The sequence below is a fragment of the Lissotriton vulgaris genome, chromosome 4_1 (assembly GCF_964263255.1).
Source record: "Lissotriton vulgaris chromosome 4_1, aLisVul1.2, whole genome shotgun sequence".
Classification (NCBI taxonomy): domain Eukaryota; kingdom Metazoa; phylum Chordata; class Amphibia; order Caudata; family Salamandridae; genus Lissotriton; species Lissotriton vulgaris.
The window spans coordinates 309888525-309907785 of NC_141691.1; the positions used below are offsets into that span (position 1 = coordinate 309888525).

The following is a 19261-nucleotide window of genomic DNA, read 5'->3' on the forward strand; positions in this document are numbered from 1 at the left end:
GTACAATAGATGCATGGCGAATATCCTACAGGTTACACGATTATATTCTCCGCGGCTACCTCTCACTTAACACCCGCAATTGGTATTATTGCAGGAAACGGGCTTTCAGGCGCTATGCAGGAGACTTAATATGGCCACATGGGGTGACCTGTTTTCGGGGGGGACTATTTCGGGAAGTTTTTTGTATGTGAGGCTGAGGCAGGGGATGAGGGTGGTCCTGCCTGACTTCCCTCGGGAACCAACCAGAAACATTAGCTCCGTTGCATCTCCTGCTAAGCTCACCTGATGGAAAGCATCTGGTGTCAGTTATATACGGTAGTATCAGGGCAAATCGACAAGGGGTTGAGGGTTCTGCCCATAGGAACTGGAGCAGAGATTTGGGAAGCAAACTTTTGGATGACCAATGGACATATTGTTGTAGGATCACAGAACATATTTCAGCTAGTTGCAGATTCAAAATTATCCATTACAAGTTCTGACAACGACTTTACCACACGCCTGCTAAAAAATATAGATTTCGGCTGTCAGACGATGATAGCTGCGAAAGGTGTAGGTGTGCTGGAGCGGGATTCCTACACTTGGCGTGGGAGTGCCCGGGAGTTTGTGAGTATTGGACGCAGGTGGACACGGCCCTTGAGAACATGCTTGAAATCACACTAGAAAGGGACCCCCTGACTCTACTATTGGGATATACTGCGCATGTACCCAAACACTGCAGGAAGCTTTTAGATATCACATGGGGCAGGGGGAGAGCGACAAAGTTTAAGGCATGGCTAAGTGATGTTATATATTGTCAAGAGCAGAATGCTGTTCATGCCGAGACACAGCTGGTGGCCCCTAGACCCCAAGATATGTGGGGGGGCGCTTCAAGCTTATCTTATACGAAGGGCAGATAGGAGCTCAGGAACATCATCACAGGATGCTGAACAAGTACTGGTTGGAGGGGGGGTTCAGAGTAGTCTTCTTGCTGTAGGCCCAATGGAATGGAAATTGCTAATGACTGGCGGCTCCAAGGCTGAGTTGCATAACTAATTGTAACGGTGGGGATGCCAGATGGTCTCTTCAACTGGACATCTTGTGGCATGATCTGCCCTGTGTTTTCTCTACCTACATATCCCTGTTACTATGTATAACATTTCTGTATTGAATAGTGAGAATTGCTGTTATCGCACATGAATAAGACCGACGAGAGGCGACACCTGCAACTGATGTAAGAAGCCAGAATGAATATGCTATCACGACCCAATGTTACCTATGATGCACATGATGTACTATGAGAATATCTATAACTGTCTGTCTTGAAAAGTTATAAATAAAGGTTTAAAAAAACTACTTGTGGCGCACATTGGTCGTTCCTCTCTTTGACAGACTCAGGGAGACAGCGCAGCTAGCCGGTTTCCAGCCCCCCTTGCACGAAGTGGTGGCTCCCCTGGTCATTGTCTGCACGTTCAATAGTAATCTTGGAGGCTAATGTTGGTCACCTCTCCCTCGGATGCCACCCCCTTGGAGTTGACGTAAGACACCATAGTACATTGCTGGTCTCTGTGCTATTCCTAGAAACATGTGGCTAATGTAGGGAGACCCTGGCATCTTGCTCATCTCCCTAGTACTCCCAGAGGCAGCCACACTCTACATGCCTCCCAAACGAATAGGGTCTCCGGCTACTTCCAACCAACTTGTTCATGGACCTCTCACGCAGCCTCTCAGAAAGAAGACAACATAGCCTTGACTAAAGAAGACCACATGACCTCCATTCATGGCTCCAAGGAAGACTACATGGAGAACACAAAACAGATATGAACTCTTCTTTTAAAGCTCTACGATATGAACTCCCCTCCAAATTTGCTGCTCTCCAACATGATGTGGACTCCATCAGCACGCAAACACTTGATTTGGACACTACCTGCCAAACTTTGACACAACGTGTAGACCTTTTGAGGAACACCACTGGTCGCCCTAAAACACATCTCCATGCCACGCTTCTGACGGGCGAGGACCGTGAGAAGTACTTTTGATGAGATAACATCCGACAGCAGGCCTGGAGGAAGGAGCGGAGGGCGTAGACTTGGAGGCCTTCATGGTGGTTCAATTTTCTGAGCTACTGGGACCAGAGGGCCCCAAGGTCAAGTTGGAGCGTGTTCATAGAGTGGGCTTGCTGAACCAATTGGAGGGGAAATGGCCCAGAGATATCCTGGTAAACGTGCACTCTTTCAAAATGAAGGGCCTCATTCTTCAGGCAGCAAGGAAATTGAGTGAGGTGACCTTCTAAGAAGTAAAATGCCAAGTGTTCCAGGATGTGGCCCCAACAACCCTAGTTCGGCGACAATTGTGGTTCATCACCGATAAACTGCAGAAAGACAATATCAAATACAGATGGACATACCCATTTGGTCTGGCTTTCTCCTTCCACAACAAATCCCACCATTTTACGGATCTTCCAGAGGCGGAGGCCCAGCTCAGGGTGAAGAATGCCAATGCGGGACACGCAGCAGATCCAGCAGAACACCAGCCACAAGTTCCAAGGCTGGAGGGGACATTGGACTCTGGTTCCCACAACGCCGTTCCAGAAAATGGGGGAAGCAAGGCACTCTTACCAGAAGCAAACATTTTCGACTCATCAAGGCGAAGACTGTAATGGAACTGCAACACTCCCTTCTTTTGATCCTCACTATATGTGCCTAATGCTACAAGGTGCTAGTTGGTATGGCAGGTCGCAACATGAGGAATACTCTTTATTGTGAAATATTGTTCCTACATTGTCATCGTACCTACTGACGTAGCTTTACACACCCTAAGTGACCCGATATTGATCTCTATTTCTTGTTACCTTGACCACTAGCCTATCTACTACAACGGTTCTACGTGGTCGTGACTTACACGCACTCATTTTCAAAAAGTCTTGACTGCTTCTTGATTGTTGGGAGTCATGTTTCCCATTTAGGTTAGTTTTGATATCCTCCTTATTGGTCCAAGCAGTAGATTGTTTTAAATGGGCTGGGGGGCATGATGCGGGGAGCTTTGTAGGGGTAAGGTGATACCTGCATGAGGGGGGATAAGGGAGAGTGCTTTGTCACTGAAACGCCTATCTATCCTGACAATGGTGATCTACTCCCCAAACTCATCACAAGCTCCTTTCCTCCATTCCTGGAACCTGCAAATGGACAGTACACACCCGCATTGCACAAGCACAGGCAGCTTCACCACAGCACTTCAACAGACCTCTGGTCTATAGGCTTGGTGGGCGCGTGACGAATGATGCTCCCTAACACCAGGACCTATACCTTATTTTCCACACACCCACTGCTCATACTCACAAATTATTGACCAATCTTTAACACAGGCCCTCTTAGCAGTCGAGTTCCACCCTATTGCACTGTCTGACCACGCCCCTGTCGAGTTGAACCTGGACTGGGATCCCACACCTAAACTGTGCCAATGGTTTTCCCCTTGGTCCCTTACTCAAGACTGTCTTTTCAGAGATGACCTCTGTAAAACTATCCGAGAATTCTCCCAATTAAACAAACCCCAAGATACCAATCTGTTTACCACGGGGATGCTTTCACAGCAGTAATTAGAGGGAAATGTGTTGCTCTCTTTTCAGCACTCACCAAACAAAAGATCCAGGATAGACTAGCTCTCAAAGTGGAACTATATTCTGCTGAGAAGATGTATAAAGACACCCTTACTTTTGCACTGCAGAGGAAAGTTACTACCTTAAGAGCGAAACTAAATGCAAGCTACAACAATACAGCCGAGTTCACCCTTTTGCACCTTAAACATTTGACGTACATTAATAGGGCACCCACCTAGCATGCCGTCCCAAAGTGAAGCATGAGAAAGAATATATTAGCCACATTCACAGGAACATGGGGGAACTTGCCACATCTGAGCAAGATAAGGCCCATCCCTTTCATGATTTCTGAATTTATCCACCTCCGACCTGCCTTGTATAGAGGCTCAACAAGACTATTTCGATGGTGTGGAGTTACCCCAAGTATCAGCAGCACAGAACACGGAGTTAGGTAGCCAAATAGGCAGGGAGGAAGTCCAAATAGCCATAGCCACCTTCAAGGCACATAAGTCCCCTGGACCCAATGGGTTTATAGTGTAATTTTATAAAACCTTTGATGAAGAATTCGCCATGCCCCCCCCGCCCACTTCCCACCAACACCACCCTTTACTTCTTTTTAATCATATGGCAACAAACAAAATTGGCTCTTCCCTCAATGAGCGAAGCACTTATTTTGGTCATTCCGAAACCAGGGATAGATCCACAATTTTGTATTTCATATAAACCTATAGCTCTGCTAAATTTAGATACAAAAGTCTACACTAAGAATTTGGCCAATCGACTAGAAAGGATTCAGCCCAATTTCATTCACCTGGACCAGTCTTCCTTTATTCCAGAGAGACAGACCCACAACATCTCAGAAGGATAGTACACCAGCCACCAAGAAACAGATTCCAGCTTTCTAATTAGTGCGTGATGCTAAAAAGGCCTTCAACAAGGTGTACTGGTCCTTTCTTTTATAAACCCGCCACAAATTTGGTTTTCATGTGCGGTTCATTGCCATGGTCCAAGCAAATTAAACAAACCCTTCTTCCAGGGTGGTGGTCAACGGGTTCAAACTTTTTCCCTTTGAGTCACAGTACCTAGCAAGGGCGCCCGTTTTCTCCACTCTTTTTTGCACTCAGTATAGAAGCAACAGCTGCTAAAATTAGAGCAACACCAGAGATGCGAGTCATCTCTTTCAGTTCCGTAGACCATAAAACCTCACCATTTGCAGACAATGTTTAGCTCTCTCTCTCACCTCCCCCACCACTTCCCCGGATACCCTACAACAAGAACAGGCCCTTTACGAAGTTGTAGCTGTAGCTAGATACTATATACATTTACACAAATCCTTTCGCTTGACCCTGACCCTTCCCATACAAGATATGGAGAGGTTAGACCCTGCGACTCCCTTTAAATGGATGAATAAAAACATTACTTATTTGGGAATCAAAATGACCCCCAAAATCACTGATCTCTATCAGGCCAACCTCCAACCATTACTTTGTCAGCTTAAATTAGACATTAAGTGGTAAGGCTCCCATGTACTGGTCATGGCTTGGCCGTATCAACACAATTAAAACGACAGTCCTCCCCCGGGTTTCTCTTTCAGGGTCTGGGAACTGACAACTCTTCGAAAAGCCCACTTGGTTTGATTGGTACCTCTAACCCACCAAACTGACAACCATATTCCCAACTATATCAGATCTTTGCTGGAGGGGCTGAGGCTTCCTGAGAGACGTCCGACATATCTGATGGGACTGCCCGTTCTGGCCAGACATTTTAGCACAAATTAAAACTATACTGGGATAACCCCTTCCATCTACTCGGTGAGACGAAACCCTGAATGTGGCTTTGCCTGGTGGCTACAAAAACTGCCCTGGAGGCCACTTGGAAGAAAAACGCTGGTCTTCCCTTATGCAATAGCATGCCAGGCTTTTGCCTGCACCAACGATGGAGCAGATGAATGACATTTTACAAGACACATATAAAAAAGTTGACTACAAATGGGGTCCTCTAGTTACATTTCTCTTAGGTGTTTCGCTCACTGCCTGTCCAAATCGCACAAGACCCTTAAATCCCTTCCAGTTAAGAGCCGCCTGAGGTTTTTTTAAATACCACTTCTCCACTGTGCTGAGCTTGCATCTGGGCCTGGTTATGCCAATGCCCTTTGCCACAGCTCACTATTTGAAGCTTTTTTCCCCTCCATTTTTGTACATGGTTTATGGTTTACTATTTTTGGGCGGGGGAATATAAGGCACTGGATTTGCTTTCTAATGTTTTATTAGACCAGATTTACTTGAGCAAAAAAGTCATGTTTCTAGCAACTGTATCTGTCAGTAGTACTTCGAGGTAAAGGTTTGAGACTTCTATATGAAAATGTGCCTGCAAAAAGCTCAATAAAATGTGTTTGACAAAATCAGATTTATGCAAAAATGCCATGCAAGAATAAAATCAAACATCAGTAAAAGAAGGCACTTTTTAATAAACGTTACCAGTGATGCTGATACAGTTGCATTATTCCTTTTTTTAGGAAAGTAAGCTTACTCCGATCACCATCCTTGGAAAGATCATAGGATTTTGAACAAACTGTTGCACATATTTCGTTTTTCTTAAAAGTAAACTGCCAAAAGAAAAAAGTAATGAAAGCAAATTAAGACGAGTTAACATGTTTTGTGAAACATATTTATTTTCGCTTCTGTCTTAAAGCCAGAGAAAATTGCAAACATAATTACCTCCATTTGTCCTCCCCATTATCAAACATAGCTGCCTCTTCCTTTTTGAGTACTTATCAATGTGTGCACAAAGTACTGTTCGTTTACAGCAAAACTACAACAGATTGTGAGCCAAACATTTGGTGGAAAAAACAAGAATCACAATGACTAAACAAAAATTACTAATCTGCAATCATAGTTCATTCTCATCACTTAGTTACCACTTGTATTTTTTTTCTCTTTATTTCAGTGCTTCACAAACTGTTTTGCTGCACTGTCTGTAACTGGTTTACCCCTCGTTTCCATCACTTGATTTGCATTTGAGTGAGACTTGTTAAGTGTCCTTGCCTGAGGATACTGCCACATCAATAGCAGTTTTCAATATATGTAGGGGTGAATGGTCCCAATCCCTTACTTGCAGTATTAGTTGAGCAGAATACACTAGGCGCACTTGTCCATGACAAAGCGGGTAAGCAATAAAAATCTGAGAAGACGTCTGAACAAGTAAAGATTGTCGTTTATGAAGAAAAAATTCCAGTACACGGTTTGTACTTGGTGAATTTTATATTATCTGACTCTCTGATTCATAGAGTCAGTACAAGAGAGACAGCCAACACATGTTTCGCATCCTGCCTGGGGCTTCCTCAGGGCGTAATAAACGTATTAGTGCAGGACTGGATGGCTCTGAAGTTTAAGCTTTTGGTAAATCTAAGAAAGTTATGGTCTGTAATCCCAGTTTCGGTCGAACGGATCAGTCGGCAGCAGTTCAGACGAGGAGAGTCTGGATAACACCATTCACCGGAATGGTTTCCTCATGAGCGTCAATCTTTACTTGTCCAGACCTCTTCTCAGACATCAATAGCAGTTAACTTATTCAGTGGTTGAATTTCATCACAGAGCTTTATTTGGTACATATCAAAGAAATGACCATAAAAGTGCAAGTTAACATACAAATATAAACAGGGAAGGTTTACAGGGGTTATTAAATCAGTTAACGCAGAGAATATTAAAACATCATACTTTTCCTCGCATGAATCGATTTGTTTAAGTAGCAGTAAAAAAGCATACATCCAAGTTATGCATATTAAAAAGCAAGTTCATCGCCTCATTGACAGTGCGGACTCCATATTTCACAAAGATAGGTTTTTAGATAAACAATGCGGTAATTCATAAATAGTTTACATAGCAAAAGAAAATGCAAAGTGCTTTGCTTGGATTGGCCGTCACAGCAGCACGGTCCCGCCGGATGTTTTTTCGGAGACTGAATTAATGTTACCTGTGATTTCTCCACACCTCTCTTTGGTGCCACCCGCTATTTGCTTAATTAGATGCTATCCACGTTCATGTCGTCCTTTCCCCTGTGCCCCTCCTTTTAACACAACTCCTATTTATACTTGGGTTGCATCAGACTATTTCTCCAAGTGCGATAGAAGAACAAGCACACTCCCGTTCAAACTAGGACCCCAGGGGGGCGTGGCCAAGATGGCGGAGTGAACGGACGTGTTCTGCCCGAGCTCCCGCGCCCGCCTAGGCCCTGAGCCCTAAACATCGCTTCTCTCCCCCCTAGCCGATCCCGGCGACCGGGTGTGGGCGAGAAGGTCTCCAGGCACAGCTGAGCGGAACTCCGGTCCTCCGGTGGGCCACGCCACGGACAGCGGAGACCTCGGCCGCTGGAGCACTGAGCTGAGGTGACGGTGCGGGCCGCATCGAGGTCCCGGCTGAGGCGGCGCCGACCCGGAGAGCAGAGAGACGGGCTTGGAGGAGAACGGCCGCACGCCAGTGGCTTTGCTGCACTGGCCGCCGGAGCTCAAGGTGACCCGGCCTGACGCCCGGCGGTACAGCGGGCCCCGGCCCCGCCCCCGTAGCTGCGCGAGGCCGCGGCTGCGGCCTCGCTGGAAGAGAGCAGAGGCCCGGGACACCGCCGGAGCGGAGTAGCGGAGGGCCGGACCCTGGCGGGACACCCTGGAAGGGCGGTGACACACAGGAGGTCCAGTAAATCGGTGGGCCCATACCCGGAGCACATAGGCCCGCACTCCGGTGATGAAGAGTGCTCTGGTCCCGAACCCGCCCCACGATCTACCTGAGGCCGCGGCTGCGGCCTAGCTGGCGGAAGCCCGAGGCCGCGAGCGTCCAGCGACGGCGCACAGTCCAAGGCGGATTTCCGGAAGACAGGGGCCCCGGCGCACAGTGGACAGCGCTTCCAGGCTGGGTCGGCGAATTCTGAGGTGTGGCAGCTGGACGAAGACGGAGCGGGGCCCTGGCCTCCAACCCCCCAGATCTGGCCGGAGGAGGTGAGGAGTGGACCGGGAAAGCTAGTGGTGGTGTGGGCGCCCGGTGGAGCGAGGAATTGCGGAGCACCGCACCGGGGTGATCCTACAGTTTCAGCGGCGCCTGCCTTCTAGAACGCGGCTGAGGAGACGACCAGGGCCCCGGGACGCAACAGCCGGGCAGTGTTGGGACACCATTATTGGGACAGGCACGAGGAGAGCACAGGGCGCCCTGGGGCATCGCGGATTGACCGCGAGAAGAACCAGAGATTGCGGGGCTGTTGCAGGCCGGAGCATCGGAATCGGGTGGCCAAAAGCGGGGCCCCGGTCAGAGCCTTCCCCTCCCCCCACGGACTCGACGGCAGAGGTGAGGAGTGGGCTGGGTGTGTGCATCGAGACGCGGAGGCCCCAGTGGAGCTCCAGGTTGCCCTGAGTAGAACGGAAGTCTGAGACATTTCACACCGGGGTGGCCGGGGGACCACGACAACGCCTGATACCCATTGAAAGGGCGGTGGAGTAACCTGGGAACAGCAACCGAGTGGCGCTGGGCTCTCCCTGAGTAACTGGAAGCCGGGGGCTCGAACGTGTGTCGCAGGACTCATCAAGGACCGGCCTACGAAGCGGAGACTCTCGAAGGTGCATGCCAGAGGCCCGAGCCTGATCAGGGAACGGACTGGCTGGGGGCTGCTAGAGCTCACACGCGAGCAGCGGAACGGTGAGGAGGATGGCCGGGCAGAAGGGCGGCAAAGGAGGCAGTCGCACGCTCACGGAAATGCTCAATAAACCACCCAGCAAAGGAGACAAGGCCTCAACACAGTCAGGAGGCGCATGCGGATCTCAAGGGGGGAGCAGCGGAGAGCCTCCGGTCACCAGATCCTTTTTAGAATCCCTGTTCGGGACTTTGAGAGACGACTTTCAGGAGTTGAAAAAGGAGGTGGCCGGTGAAGTACGGGAACTGCGCAGAGAGGTGGATGGACTCGGGGAGAGGGTGGAAGCAGTTGAGAGCTCCACGCAAAGGCAGGACGATGAGATTACGCACTTGCAGCAGGAGGTACTCCGCCTCAGGGACCAACACATAGACCTTCAACTACACAATGAAGATCTGGAAAACAGAGCAAGACGGAACAACATTAGAGTCCGGGGAAAGCCGTCCACAGAGGAGACCTCCGGCATAGTGGCCTATCTGCAAGAACTGTTCCGCACTGTCCTTGGCGAACCTGCGGATTTCCCTATCAGGATTGATAGAGCTCACAGAGTAGGCCCGCAGCGACGGGCGAATGGACCTCCACCAGATGTACTGGCTTTCCTTCCTGACTTCCCGCTAAAAGAGCGGATTATGTACGAAGCGAGGAAGAAACAATCGATAGCATTTAGGGGTCACCAAGTGGCGCTATATCAGGATCTAGCTGCGACTACGCTCCAGAAGCGCAGGGCATTCAAGATTGCAACAGACTTCCTAAGACAACACGACACGCCCTACTCTTCGCAGAAGAGGTCGCTCCTAACGCTGCTCCCTGCTGCCCATACCGCCAGACCGATAAGTGGTTCACCTGCCTTGCTCGCTTGCACAGAATTAATTGTATTTCAACTGCCAATAAATCGTAGCGCTAGACTGCTTTGCCTTAATTTTACTTCTACATGCATTTTATCATTGCTTGCGCCTGACGGCTTCGCACTGCTCCTCATTTGCATATTAGTGCCGAGATATTTTGCGTGGCGCTTGTCTGCCAAGGTGCGCTTCTACTTTCAATTATTTCACTGCTGCATGCAAATTTGTGCCCGACTGTGCCAGCGCCATTACCTTCAGCGTAGCGCTATTCACGTGCATTGAGCCCAAGCCTGTGACTAGAACCCTTGCGGCCATTTTAATTGTTTATGTGTTGTTGTTTAGCCTTCCTGACCTGAGCCCCACCCCGCTCCCGCCTCCCAGCTGGCCCCCCCCTCGCCCCTCCCCCTCCGAACTTCCACATATGACTGACGCCTTTTCGCGCAGCGTTCGCGCCCAACTCGCGCCGAAGGTGCGCCGAAGGTAAGCCCGTCTACGCCCGTCCGCGCCCAGCGCCAGACCCCCTGGCCCTCGCATTGCCTACGATGCCACCACCCTCCTAGCCCTTAACCCCGGCCGCTCCCCCAACTGCGTCCAAGCCGCTCCTGGACACACCCATGGACCTTTCTCATGCTACTCCTGCAAATTCATCGGCACCGTCAACAACCCCGCTAGGATCACACCACAGATTCCCGACACCAACCACCTACAATGCATCTTGCTCAACACCCGATCGGTCCACAGGCACGCCATCGACCTCTGGAATCTACTAGACACCATCTCTCCCGACGTCGCCTTCCTAACAGAAACATGGATGAACGCCTCCTCCGCCCCAGACATCACCATTGCCATCCCTGAAGATTATAAGATCATACGCAAGGACCGTACCAGCCACACAGGAGGAGGAATCGCTATCGTCCATAAGAAATCCATCCGCATCTCTACCAGCTCTGACGTCAATATCGCCAACTCTGAACACCTTCACTTCCAGATCCACATCGACCCCAAGACCACACTCAGAGGCACCCTCCTTTACAGACCACCAGGTCCCCGCGCACAATTTAGCGAGGACATCACGGACTTCATCACTCCACACGCGCTTCCCTCCAAAGATTACATCCTTCTGGGAGACCTCAATTTTCACCTTGAAAAGAACAACGACCGCAACTCCACCACCCTTTTGGACAACCTCGCCAACCTCGGACTTAAACAACTGGTCACTTCCCCCACCCACATCGCAGGTCACACTCTCGACCCTATCTTCACCTCCAGCAACCATGTCTCCTTCAGCCACACTACGGCTCTCCTCTGGACTGACCACAGCTGCGTTCACTTTACCTACAACAAGCCCAAGCCCAAACCTAACAATCATCCCCAACCAACTCTGCAAAGAAACTGGAACAATATCACCATCGACCAGATCTCCTCATCGCTGCTTCTAAACCCCCCAGCCCACTCCTCAAACCCCGGCCAAGCCGCCACCAACCTCACCCTCTGGTTATCCAACAGCGCCGACATCCTAGCACCACTGAAAAAACGACAAAGCAAACTGGGCAGCAAGAAGGCCGCATGGTTCAACGATGATCTTAAGAAATCCAAGAAACTCTGCCGCTCCCTTGAGAAGACCTGGAAAAAAGACCCTACCACTAGCACCAAGGACGTCTTCAAAAACGCCACCTGCATACACCACCAACTGATCCGAAAGGCCAAGAAAACCGCCTTCAAGGACCGATTAGATAACAACTCCCACAACAGCAAGGAACTTTTCAACATCGTCAAGGAATTTACCAATCCCTCGGCCAACTAACGACATCACCCCCTCTCAAGCCCTCTGCGACTCCCTAGCTTCATTCTTCCACAACAAAATTGCAGACATCCACAACAGCTTCGACAACCAACCCGGAGACCAACCCACCCAACCATCTGCTGGACCTTCACCCTCCTCGAACATCCTTAATGACTGGAACCCTATCTCCACTGAGGACACCATCCACCTAATGAACTCCATCCACTCAGGATCCCCCACAGACCCATGCCCTCACCACATCTTCAACAAAGCAGACTCCATCATAGCACCGCACCTCCGAGACGTCATCAACTGCTCCTTTAACTCCGCCACCTTCCCGGAAAGCTGGAAACACGCTGAACTCAGCGCCCTTCTGAAAAAACCCACAGCGGACCCCACCGAACTCAAAAACTACCGCCCCATCTCGCTCCTTCCATTCCCGGCAAAAGTCATCGAGAAAGCGGTCAACAACCAGCTCGCCGCCTTCCTCGAAGCCAACAAATCCCTCGACTCCTCACAGTCCGGCTTCCGAGCAAAACACAGCACTGAGACCGCCCTCATCGCAGCAACAGACGACATTCGAACTCTACTGGACAATGGAGACACAGTCGCCCTCATCCTCCTCGACCTCTCCGCAGCCTTCGACACAGTCTGCCATAGCACCCTTCTACAGCGCCTCAGAAACATCGGAATCCAAGGAAAAGCACTAGAATGGATCACCTCGTTCCTCACCGGAAGAACCCAGAGAGTTCGCCTTCCACCATTCAAGTCGGAGGCCACTGAAGTCATCTGCGGCGTACCACAAGGATCTTCACTCAGCCCCACCCGTTTCAACGTATACATGAGCCCCCTCGCGCCCATCGCCCGCCAACACAACCTCAACATCATCTCCTACGCAGATAACACTCAACTGATCCTATCACTCACCAATGACCCTAGCACCGCCAAAACTAACCTACACGAAGGTATGAAAGAAGTAGCCGAATGGATGAAACACAGCCGTCTGAAACTGAACTCAGATAAAACAGAAGTCCTCATGATAGGTACCTCCCCCTCCGCATGGGACGACTCTTGGTGGCCAGAAGCCCTTGGAAATGCACCCATCCCGACAGACCACGCACGGAACCTGGGCGTCATCCTGGATTCCTCACTTTCAATAAACAGACAAGTCAACGCCGTCTCCTCATCCTGCTTCAACATTCTTCGCATGCTCAAAAAAACATTTTGTTGGATCCCCACCGAAACTAGGAAAACGGTCACCCACGCTCTGGTCACGAGCCGACTGGACTATGGAAACACCCTCTACGCCGGATCTACCGCTAAACTCCAGAAAAAACTCCAACGAATCCAAAATGCCTCAGCCAGGCTCATATTAGACATCCCGCGTAAAGAACATATCTCTGGTCACCTGAAAAACCTCCACTGGCTTCCCGTCAATAAGAGGATCACTTTCCGGCTCCTAACCCACGCACACAAAGCACTCTACGAAATCGGACCAGAATGCCTCAACACACGACTGCCTTCTACACCCCCTCACGCCAGCTACGTTCTTCCAACCAAGCCCTTGCCACTGTACCTCGCATCAACAAAACCACCATGGGAGGTAGATCCTTCTCCTACCTGGCAGCTAAAACCTGGAACTCACTTCCCACTTACCTTCGCCTTACCCAGAACCACCTAGCATTCAGAAAACAACTTAAAACTTGGATATTTGACAAGTAATTCCCCACCCCTCCTCAAGCGCCTTGAGACCCTCTGGGTATGTAGTGCGCTATATAAATTCTTTGACTTGACTTGACTTGACTCTTGGGGGCACCCTTTTCGCCTCATTTTCCGATGGAATGGAGAGTCGCACCAGTTACGGTCTCTTCAAGAAGTTTGCGAAGTCCAAGGGATCACAGCAGAGGAAGAGGAGTCGTCCACACCACAAAGGAGGAGGAATTCAACTGATGGTGGCTGGCGGAGAGTCTCAAGACGCAGGACACAGAGGGCCTCGCAGAGACCGGATTCGCCAACAGTCAGATCTGGAATGGCGGACGCAATTCGAACAGCAACCGAGACCTCGGTGGTCGAGGGAGAAGAAGTGCTGACCGCATAACAGGACTCCGGGGGGAGATTGACAATGCATTACTGATGGAGCTGGCTTGGGGAGGGGGTGTGCGCGGGAATGCGAGGGCGGGGTGCTGGTGGCAAGTCGCCCACGAAGGTACATCACCACAGACCTGTCCGTAAGGGGCAGGCCTGGGACTATTTGGACTATAAACGGTTAAGGAGGATGGGTTGGAAGGTTCAAGTTGGGGGAAGGGAAGGCGGGGGTCGGGGAGTTGGGGTTCGGGGGCCTTGGGATCCGGGAGGGAGGAGTTCGGGGAAGCTCAGTCCGGTGTCTCTGTTATGTTCGCTCAGCTTAGCCAGACCTCACGGACCGATCCACAGAAGGGATTGGCACTTGCCGCTTTTGCCTGTCTAGTACTGGAAGGTTACATTAATCTGGTATGGCAGGCTTGAAAGTAGTGACTTTGAATGTGAAAGGCCTAAACAACGAAACGAAGGGCGGTTCTCTCCTTGTTAGAGGCCTCGCAGGCAGACATTTGTCTGCTACAAGAAACGCACTTGCTGGTGGGTGACTGTCATAGACTGCGGTCCTGTGCCTTCCCCACTCAGTTCTTTTCTTCCCACACCACTAAAACGGCAGGAGTTGCTATATTGGTATCTAAATCCTTTAGGGGTGAGGTGCTACACAAATTAGCTGAACAAAAAGGGAGACTACTGGCGTACAGGTTTAAGTTGGGGCTCCTGCAATTCACGGTGGGGTCGGTTTACTGCCCAAACGAGCGTCAGGAACACTTCCTCCGCACCACGTTGATAGATGTCACAGCATCCCCTGATCGGCATCTCATCCTGGGGGGGGACCTGAACATGGTATTTGATTCCTCACTAGACAGATCAGCACAGCGCTTTCCACAGACTGGGGAACTATGGAACACTATGAAAACACATTTAGCTGAACTCGACTTGCACGATCTTTGGAGAGGGTTTCACCCCACAGATAGGGACTACTCTTATTTCTCACACGCGCACAAAACATATGCACGGCTGGACTACTCGCTGGTTTCTGGCCCGGTTCGGGACATGGCCACTGCCTCTGAGGTCGAGGTCATCTCCCTATCAGACCACGCACCGGTGTCGGGTACCTTCCTGCCCCCATCGACCCCGGTTCAGCGCGGAGTCTGGCGTCTACGGGACGCCCTTTTACACAAAAAACCTGTGGTGCAGCGTATCACTGAGGCTGTGACTGAATTTCAACTGCACAACGCTAACTCCGACACCACATTGGCGACTCAATGGGGAGCGCTTAAGTCGGTTTTACGGGGAGAATTTATATCAATATCGGCAACCGAAAATAAGGAAAGGAAAGTTAAACGGGAAGAACTCACGCACAAGGTCAGGGAATTGGAGCAGGTGCATCGGCGTACCGGGGCTCCTAGAATTTGGAAACAACTAAAAGCGGCGAGGAAGCTCCTGTCGTCTCTGGACCTGGACAGGGCTGAGTATGCGGCTCTCCGTCTGAAACACGCTTATTACACGGGGGGATCGCTGTGGCCGGTTATTAGCGGCTAAGCTCAGAATTGCACACCAATGCCGTCGAGTCAAAGAACTTGCGGTGCCAGGCGGGCGCACAGTCACAGAAGACGCCGACATAGCTGAGGCTTTTCGACAATTCTACTCTGAGCTCTATGCGGAGGACGGCGCAACGACTGGGGACCCTGATGAATATCTGGACTCAGTGACTCTCCCGTCCCTAGCTCAAATACAGACTGACTACCTGGACCGAGAGATTAGGATAGAAGAGGTTATCACGGCGATCGCTAGGCTAAAACTCGGGAAGTCTCCGGGACCACCCTCTTCTATAGGACGTTTTGCACTACCTTAGCTCCGATACTGACCAAACTGTTTAACTCTTTTGGCTGCCCCGGTGCTATCCCACCGGATCTCCTGCATGCCACGGTATCGGTCATACCAAAACCGGGCAAGGACAGGGCTCAGTGTGGCTCATACAGACCGATCTCCCTCCTAAACGTTGACCTAAAGATCTACACAGGGATCCTGGCTGCGAGGTTGGCGCAATATCTCCCCGGACTGATTGAATCGGACCAGTCCGGCTTTGTACCCGGCAGGCAAACTGTAGATAATACCAAGCGGTTGGATGCTCCTCTCAGTCGACGCCGAAAAAGCGTTTGACCAGGTGCATTGGCCGTATCTTGAGCGGGTGATGACTCGAATGGGCATAGGGGAGAAATTTAGGTGCATGGTCTTTAATTGTTATAAGTTCCCGTCAGCGGCAGTGCGCGTCAATGGCTGTGGATCGAGGCGCTTTAATATTGAACGCGGCACGAGACAGGGGTGCCCGCTATCTCCTTTACTCTTTGCTCTCTACATGGAGCCCTTTGCCCAGAGAGTGAGACGAAATGCAGATGCTACGGGAGTGCGGATGGGGGGTTATACCCACACGGTCAGTCTGTATGCAGATGATGTCATTTTTGCACTAGAGGATCCGCAGAGGGCTTTGCCCGCATGTATGGAAGAGCTCGGGGCCTTCGCGAGAACGGCCGGGTTCAAGATGAATATGGGGAAATCCACAGCATTGGATATCTCCCTGACACCTGGGACGAGACGAGATTTGCAGAGGCGTTACCCACTGAGGTGGTCGCGGGACCATGTGCCTTATCTAGGTATCCTGCTGGCTCCCACGCTGTCGGCGACGGTAGCGGTTAATTATGAGACGTTAGGCAAGAAAGTGAAAGAGGAACTGGGGAGATGGAACAAGGGGACGATTTCGTGGCTAGGCAGGATAGCGGCGCTGAAGATGACTGTGCTACCACAGATCCTACATCTCTTCCGGGCACTTCCGCTGCAGCCCCCTAAAGGCTGGATGCGGATGATGCAGACGGCTCTATCCCAATTTGTCTGGCAAGGCCGTATGCCCCGGATGAATAGAACATTGACGACCCTGGCGCCGGAGGCGGGTGGACTGGGAATCCCTGACCTTCACAAATATTTCCAGGCGTCACAACTGAGGTACCTGGTGGAGTGGAGCAGATGGGAGTCGGACAAGCACTGGCTCTTCCAAGATCAGGCGGTGGCGGGCCGTCCATTGCAGGAAATACCATTCCTGCGTAGACAACACAGACCCCCGAACCTTTACGCCTCATATGTCACTAGGGTCCCGCTGAGGGTATGGGACGCCACTTGCGAACGGTTCGAGCTTACCTCGTTCCCCTCTCCGTTCACTCCTATTGTGGACAATCCAGACTTCACGCCAGGGACGGAACCGGGTGCCTTTGCGCACTGGCGAGAGAAAGGCTGCAGAGCGCTTTTTCATGTGTACGGGGAGGATGGGATCCTACCCTTTGAGGGCCTTAAAGAGAGTTACCAGCTGGTCGAGGCGGATAGGATGCGATATTGGCAAGTCAGACATTGGGCGCTACAACCACAGGTGCGGGACGCGGCGGACAGGAACCTGCTCCCCTATGAGCGATGGTTGGCGACGCGCACTTCGGATGCGAAACTCATATCGGATCTATATAAAATGCTACAGCCTCCGACCACACACATCTATAACCCTGGTAGGGAGAGATGGAACAGGGAACTGGGGAGAACGCTAAGCCACAAGGAATGGGAGCAGATCTCATACCGAGCGCGACATTCTGCATATCATGTGGGGCTCACAGAAACCTTCACCAAGGTTTCGACATACTGGTACCGCACTCCCGAACGCTTGCACGAAATGAACAGGCTCATAGACTCTGCATGCTGGCGCGCTTGTGGGCACACTGGGACTCTGACGCATATCTTATGGGAATGCCCACTGCTACAGGACTATTGTAAGGAGGTGATCGATGAAATTGATAAATGTTTTGACATAGAATTACCTCGTTTCCCGGCCTACACCCTACTGGGCCTACCTAATGCCTTAATGTTTCCGTTGAAATCCCGGAGAGGGAGACACATAGCCATCGCCTTGGGCTCCGCTGTGCAGAACATTCTAATACACTGGCGCACTTCCACTGTTCCTTCGATCACGGGTTGGATACACAGGCTGTGGCATGTACTGGGCATGGAGAAAATTTCGCTTACACTGGCTGGGGAGGTCGACCAATTCACAGAGCTGTGGCAACCATTCCATACTTTATTAGCTACTGAATTCAGGGAGCTTACGTGCCCCAGATATCTGAGACTCCTTAGGCTTACACCACCGATCACCTGAATGGCCAGTAGGGAGTGGGAGTGTTGGGCACGCGTGTTGGGTACACAACGGGAGAGGGCTTGTGAGTTTCTGAGAACTTCTTTGCGCAGCACCGGACTGAGAGTTGGGGGAGGGGGAAGGGGAGGGGCATGGGGGGTCGTTGGGGTAGTTTGTTACATTAACTGTGAAGTACAGAGGGATTGTTATTTGCTTTCTGGTCGACATCCAACTGCAATGCTCGAGGATGCCACCCATAGTGGCTCTCGCCTGGCTCAGACTGTAGAACCTCGAAGGTGGCGGTAAGCTCTAGAGACTGCATCAGCATTTATTTCGCATGCTAGGAACTGTCTATTATTGCCTGGTCTTTTTCTTGTTTTACATTGCTATACCACTGTACTTCCTTAATAAAAATATTTAAACCAAACTAGGACCCCAGTAAATGAATGGTGTTATCAAGGCTCTCCTCGTCTGAATCTCGTTATCCCTTTCTTAAGCTTCCCTCTCATCATCCACTCACTAGCGAACACACAGAACTGGATAAGGAAGACTGGTGTTATATTAAGTCACTACTAAGGTAGGAAATATATATATTTCCTACCTAGGATAGGTTGCTTAAATCCAGGTCTTGGTGGAATTCAAGAAGAGAGGAGGCAGCTCTGATGTGGAAAAAATTATATATATATAATTATATATATATATATATATGTAGGTTGCCATCTTCAGACATTTAGACAATGGAAGTCACCATATTCCCCGATTTCTACACAATCATGTCATGTCTGTCATTAGACCCTGATGTCGTCAGGTCTTATTTTTCTTAGAACTATGAAAGCATCAAGCAATTTGATAAATGATATAGATACAACATTTGATGTGAAATTCGTCTGGGTCAAATGTCTACTCTTCATCAGGTCACTGTTAAATGAGAACACATACTGACATTTAATCAGAATATTGTAGACTGAATTGATGTTCTTAAGGATACATCTGGGACATACACCTTCATGCACATAGTCTATGTCAGACATTACTAAACATTTGTCAGAAATTCCAGTTTCTGATAGGATTTAGTATAGAAGGACTGCCATTTAACCTGATGTCAGGGGAGGTCCTTCGCCCAGATTGCCGCCCGAGATTCTGTTAGAAACGAT

The 19261-nt window shown here is 50.3% G+C and overlaps 1 protein-coding gene across 1 annotated transcript in view; it reads right to left on the reverse strand.

The window, feature by feature from the left end:
* LOC147718680 (transmembrane 9 superfamily member 2-like) overlaps window positions 1–19261 on the reverse strand; it is a 1534671-nt gene that overhangs the window by 1170446 nt on the left and 344964 nt on the right. Inside the window, exon 4 of the mRNA XM_086918630.1 lies at window positions 6049–6176. Coding sequence (XP_086774756.1) covers window positions 6049–6176 — 128 coding nt within the window. The remainder of the gene's footprint in view (window positions 1–6048; window positions 6177–19261) is intronic.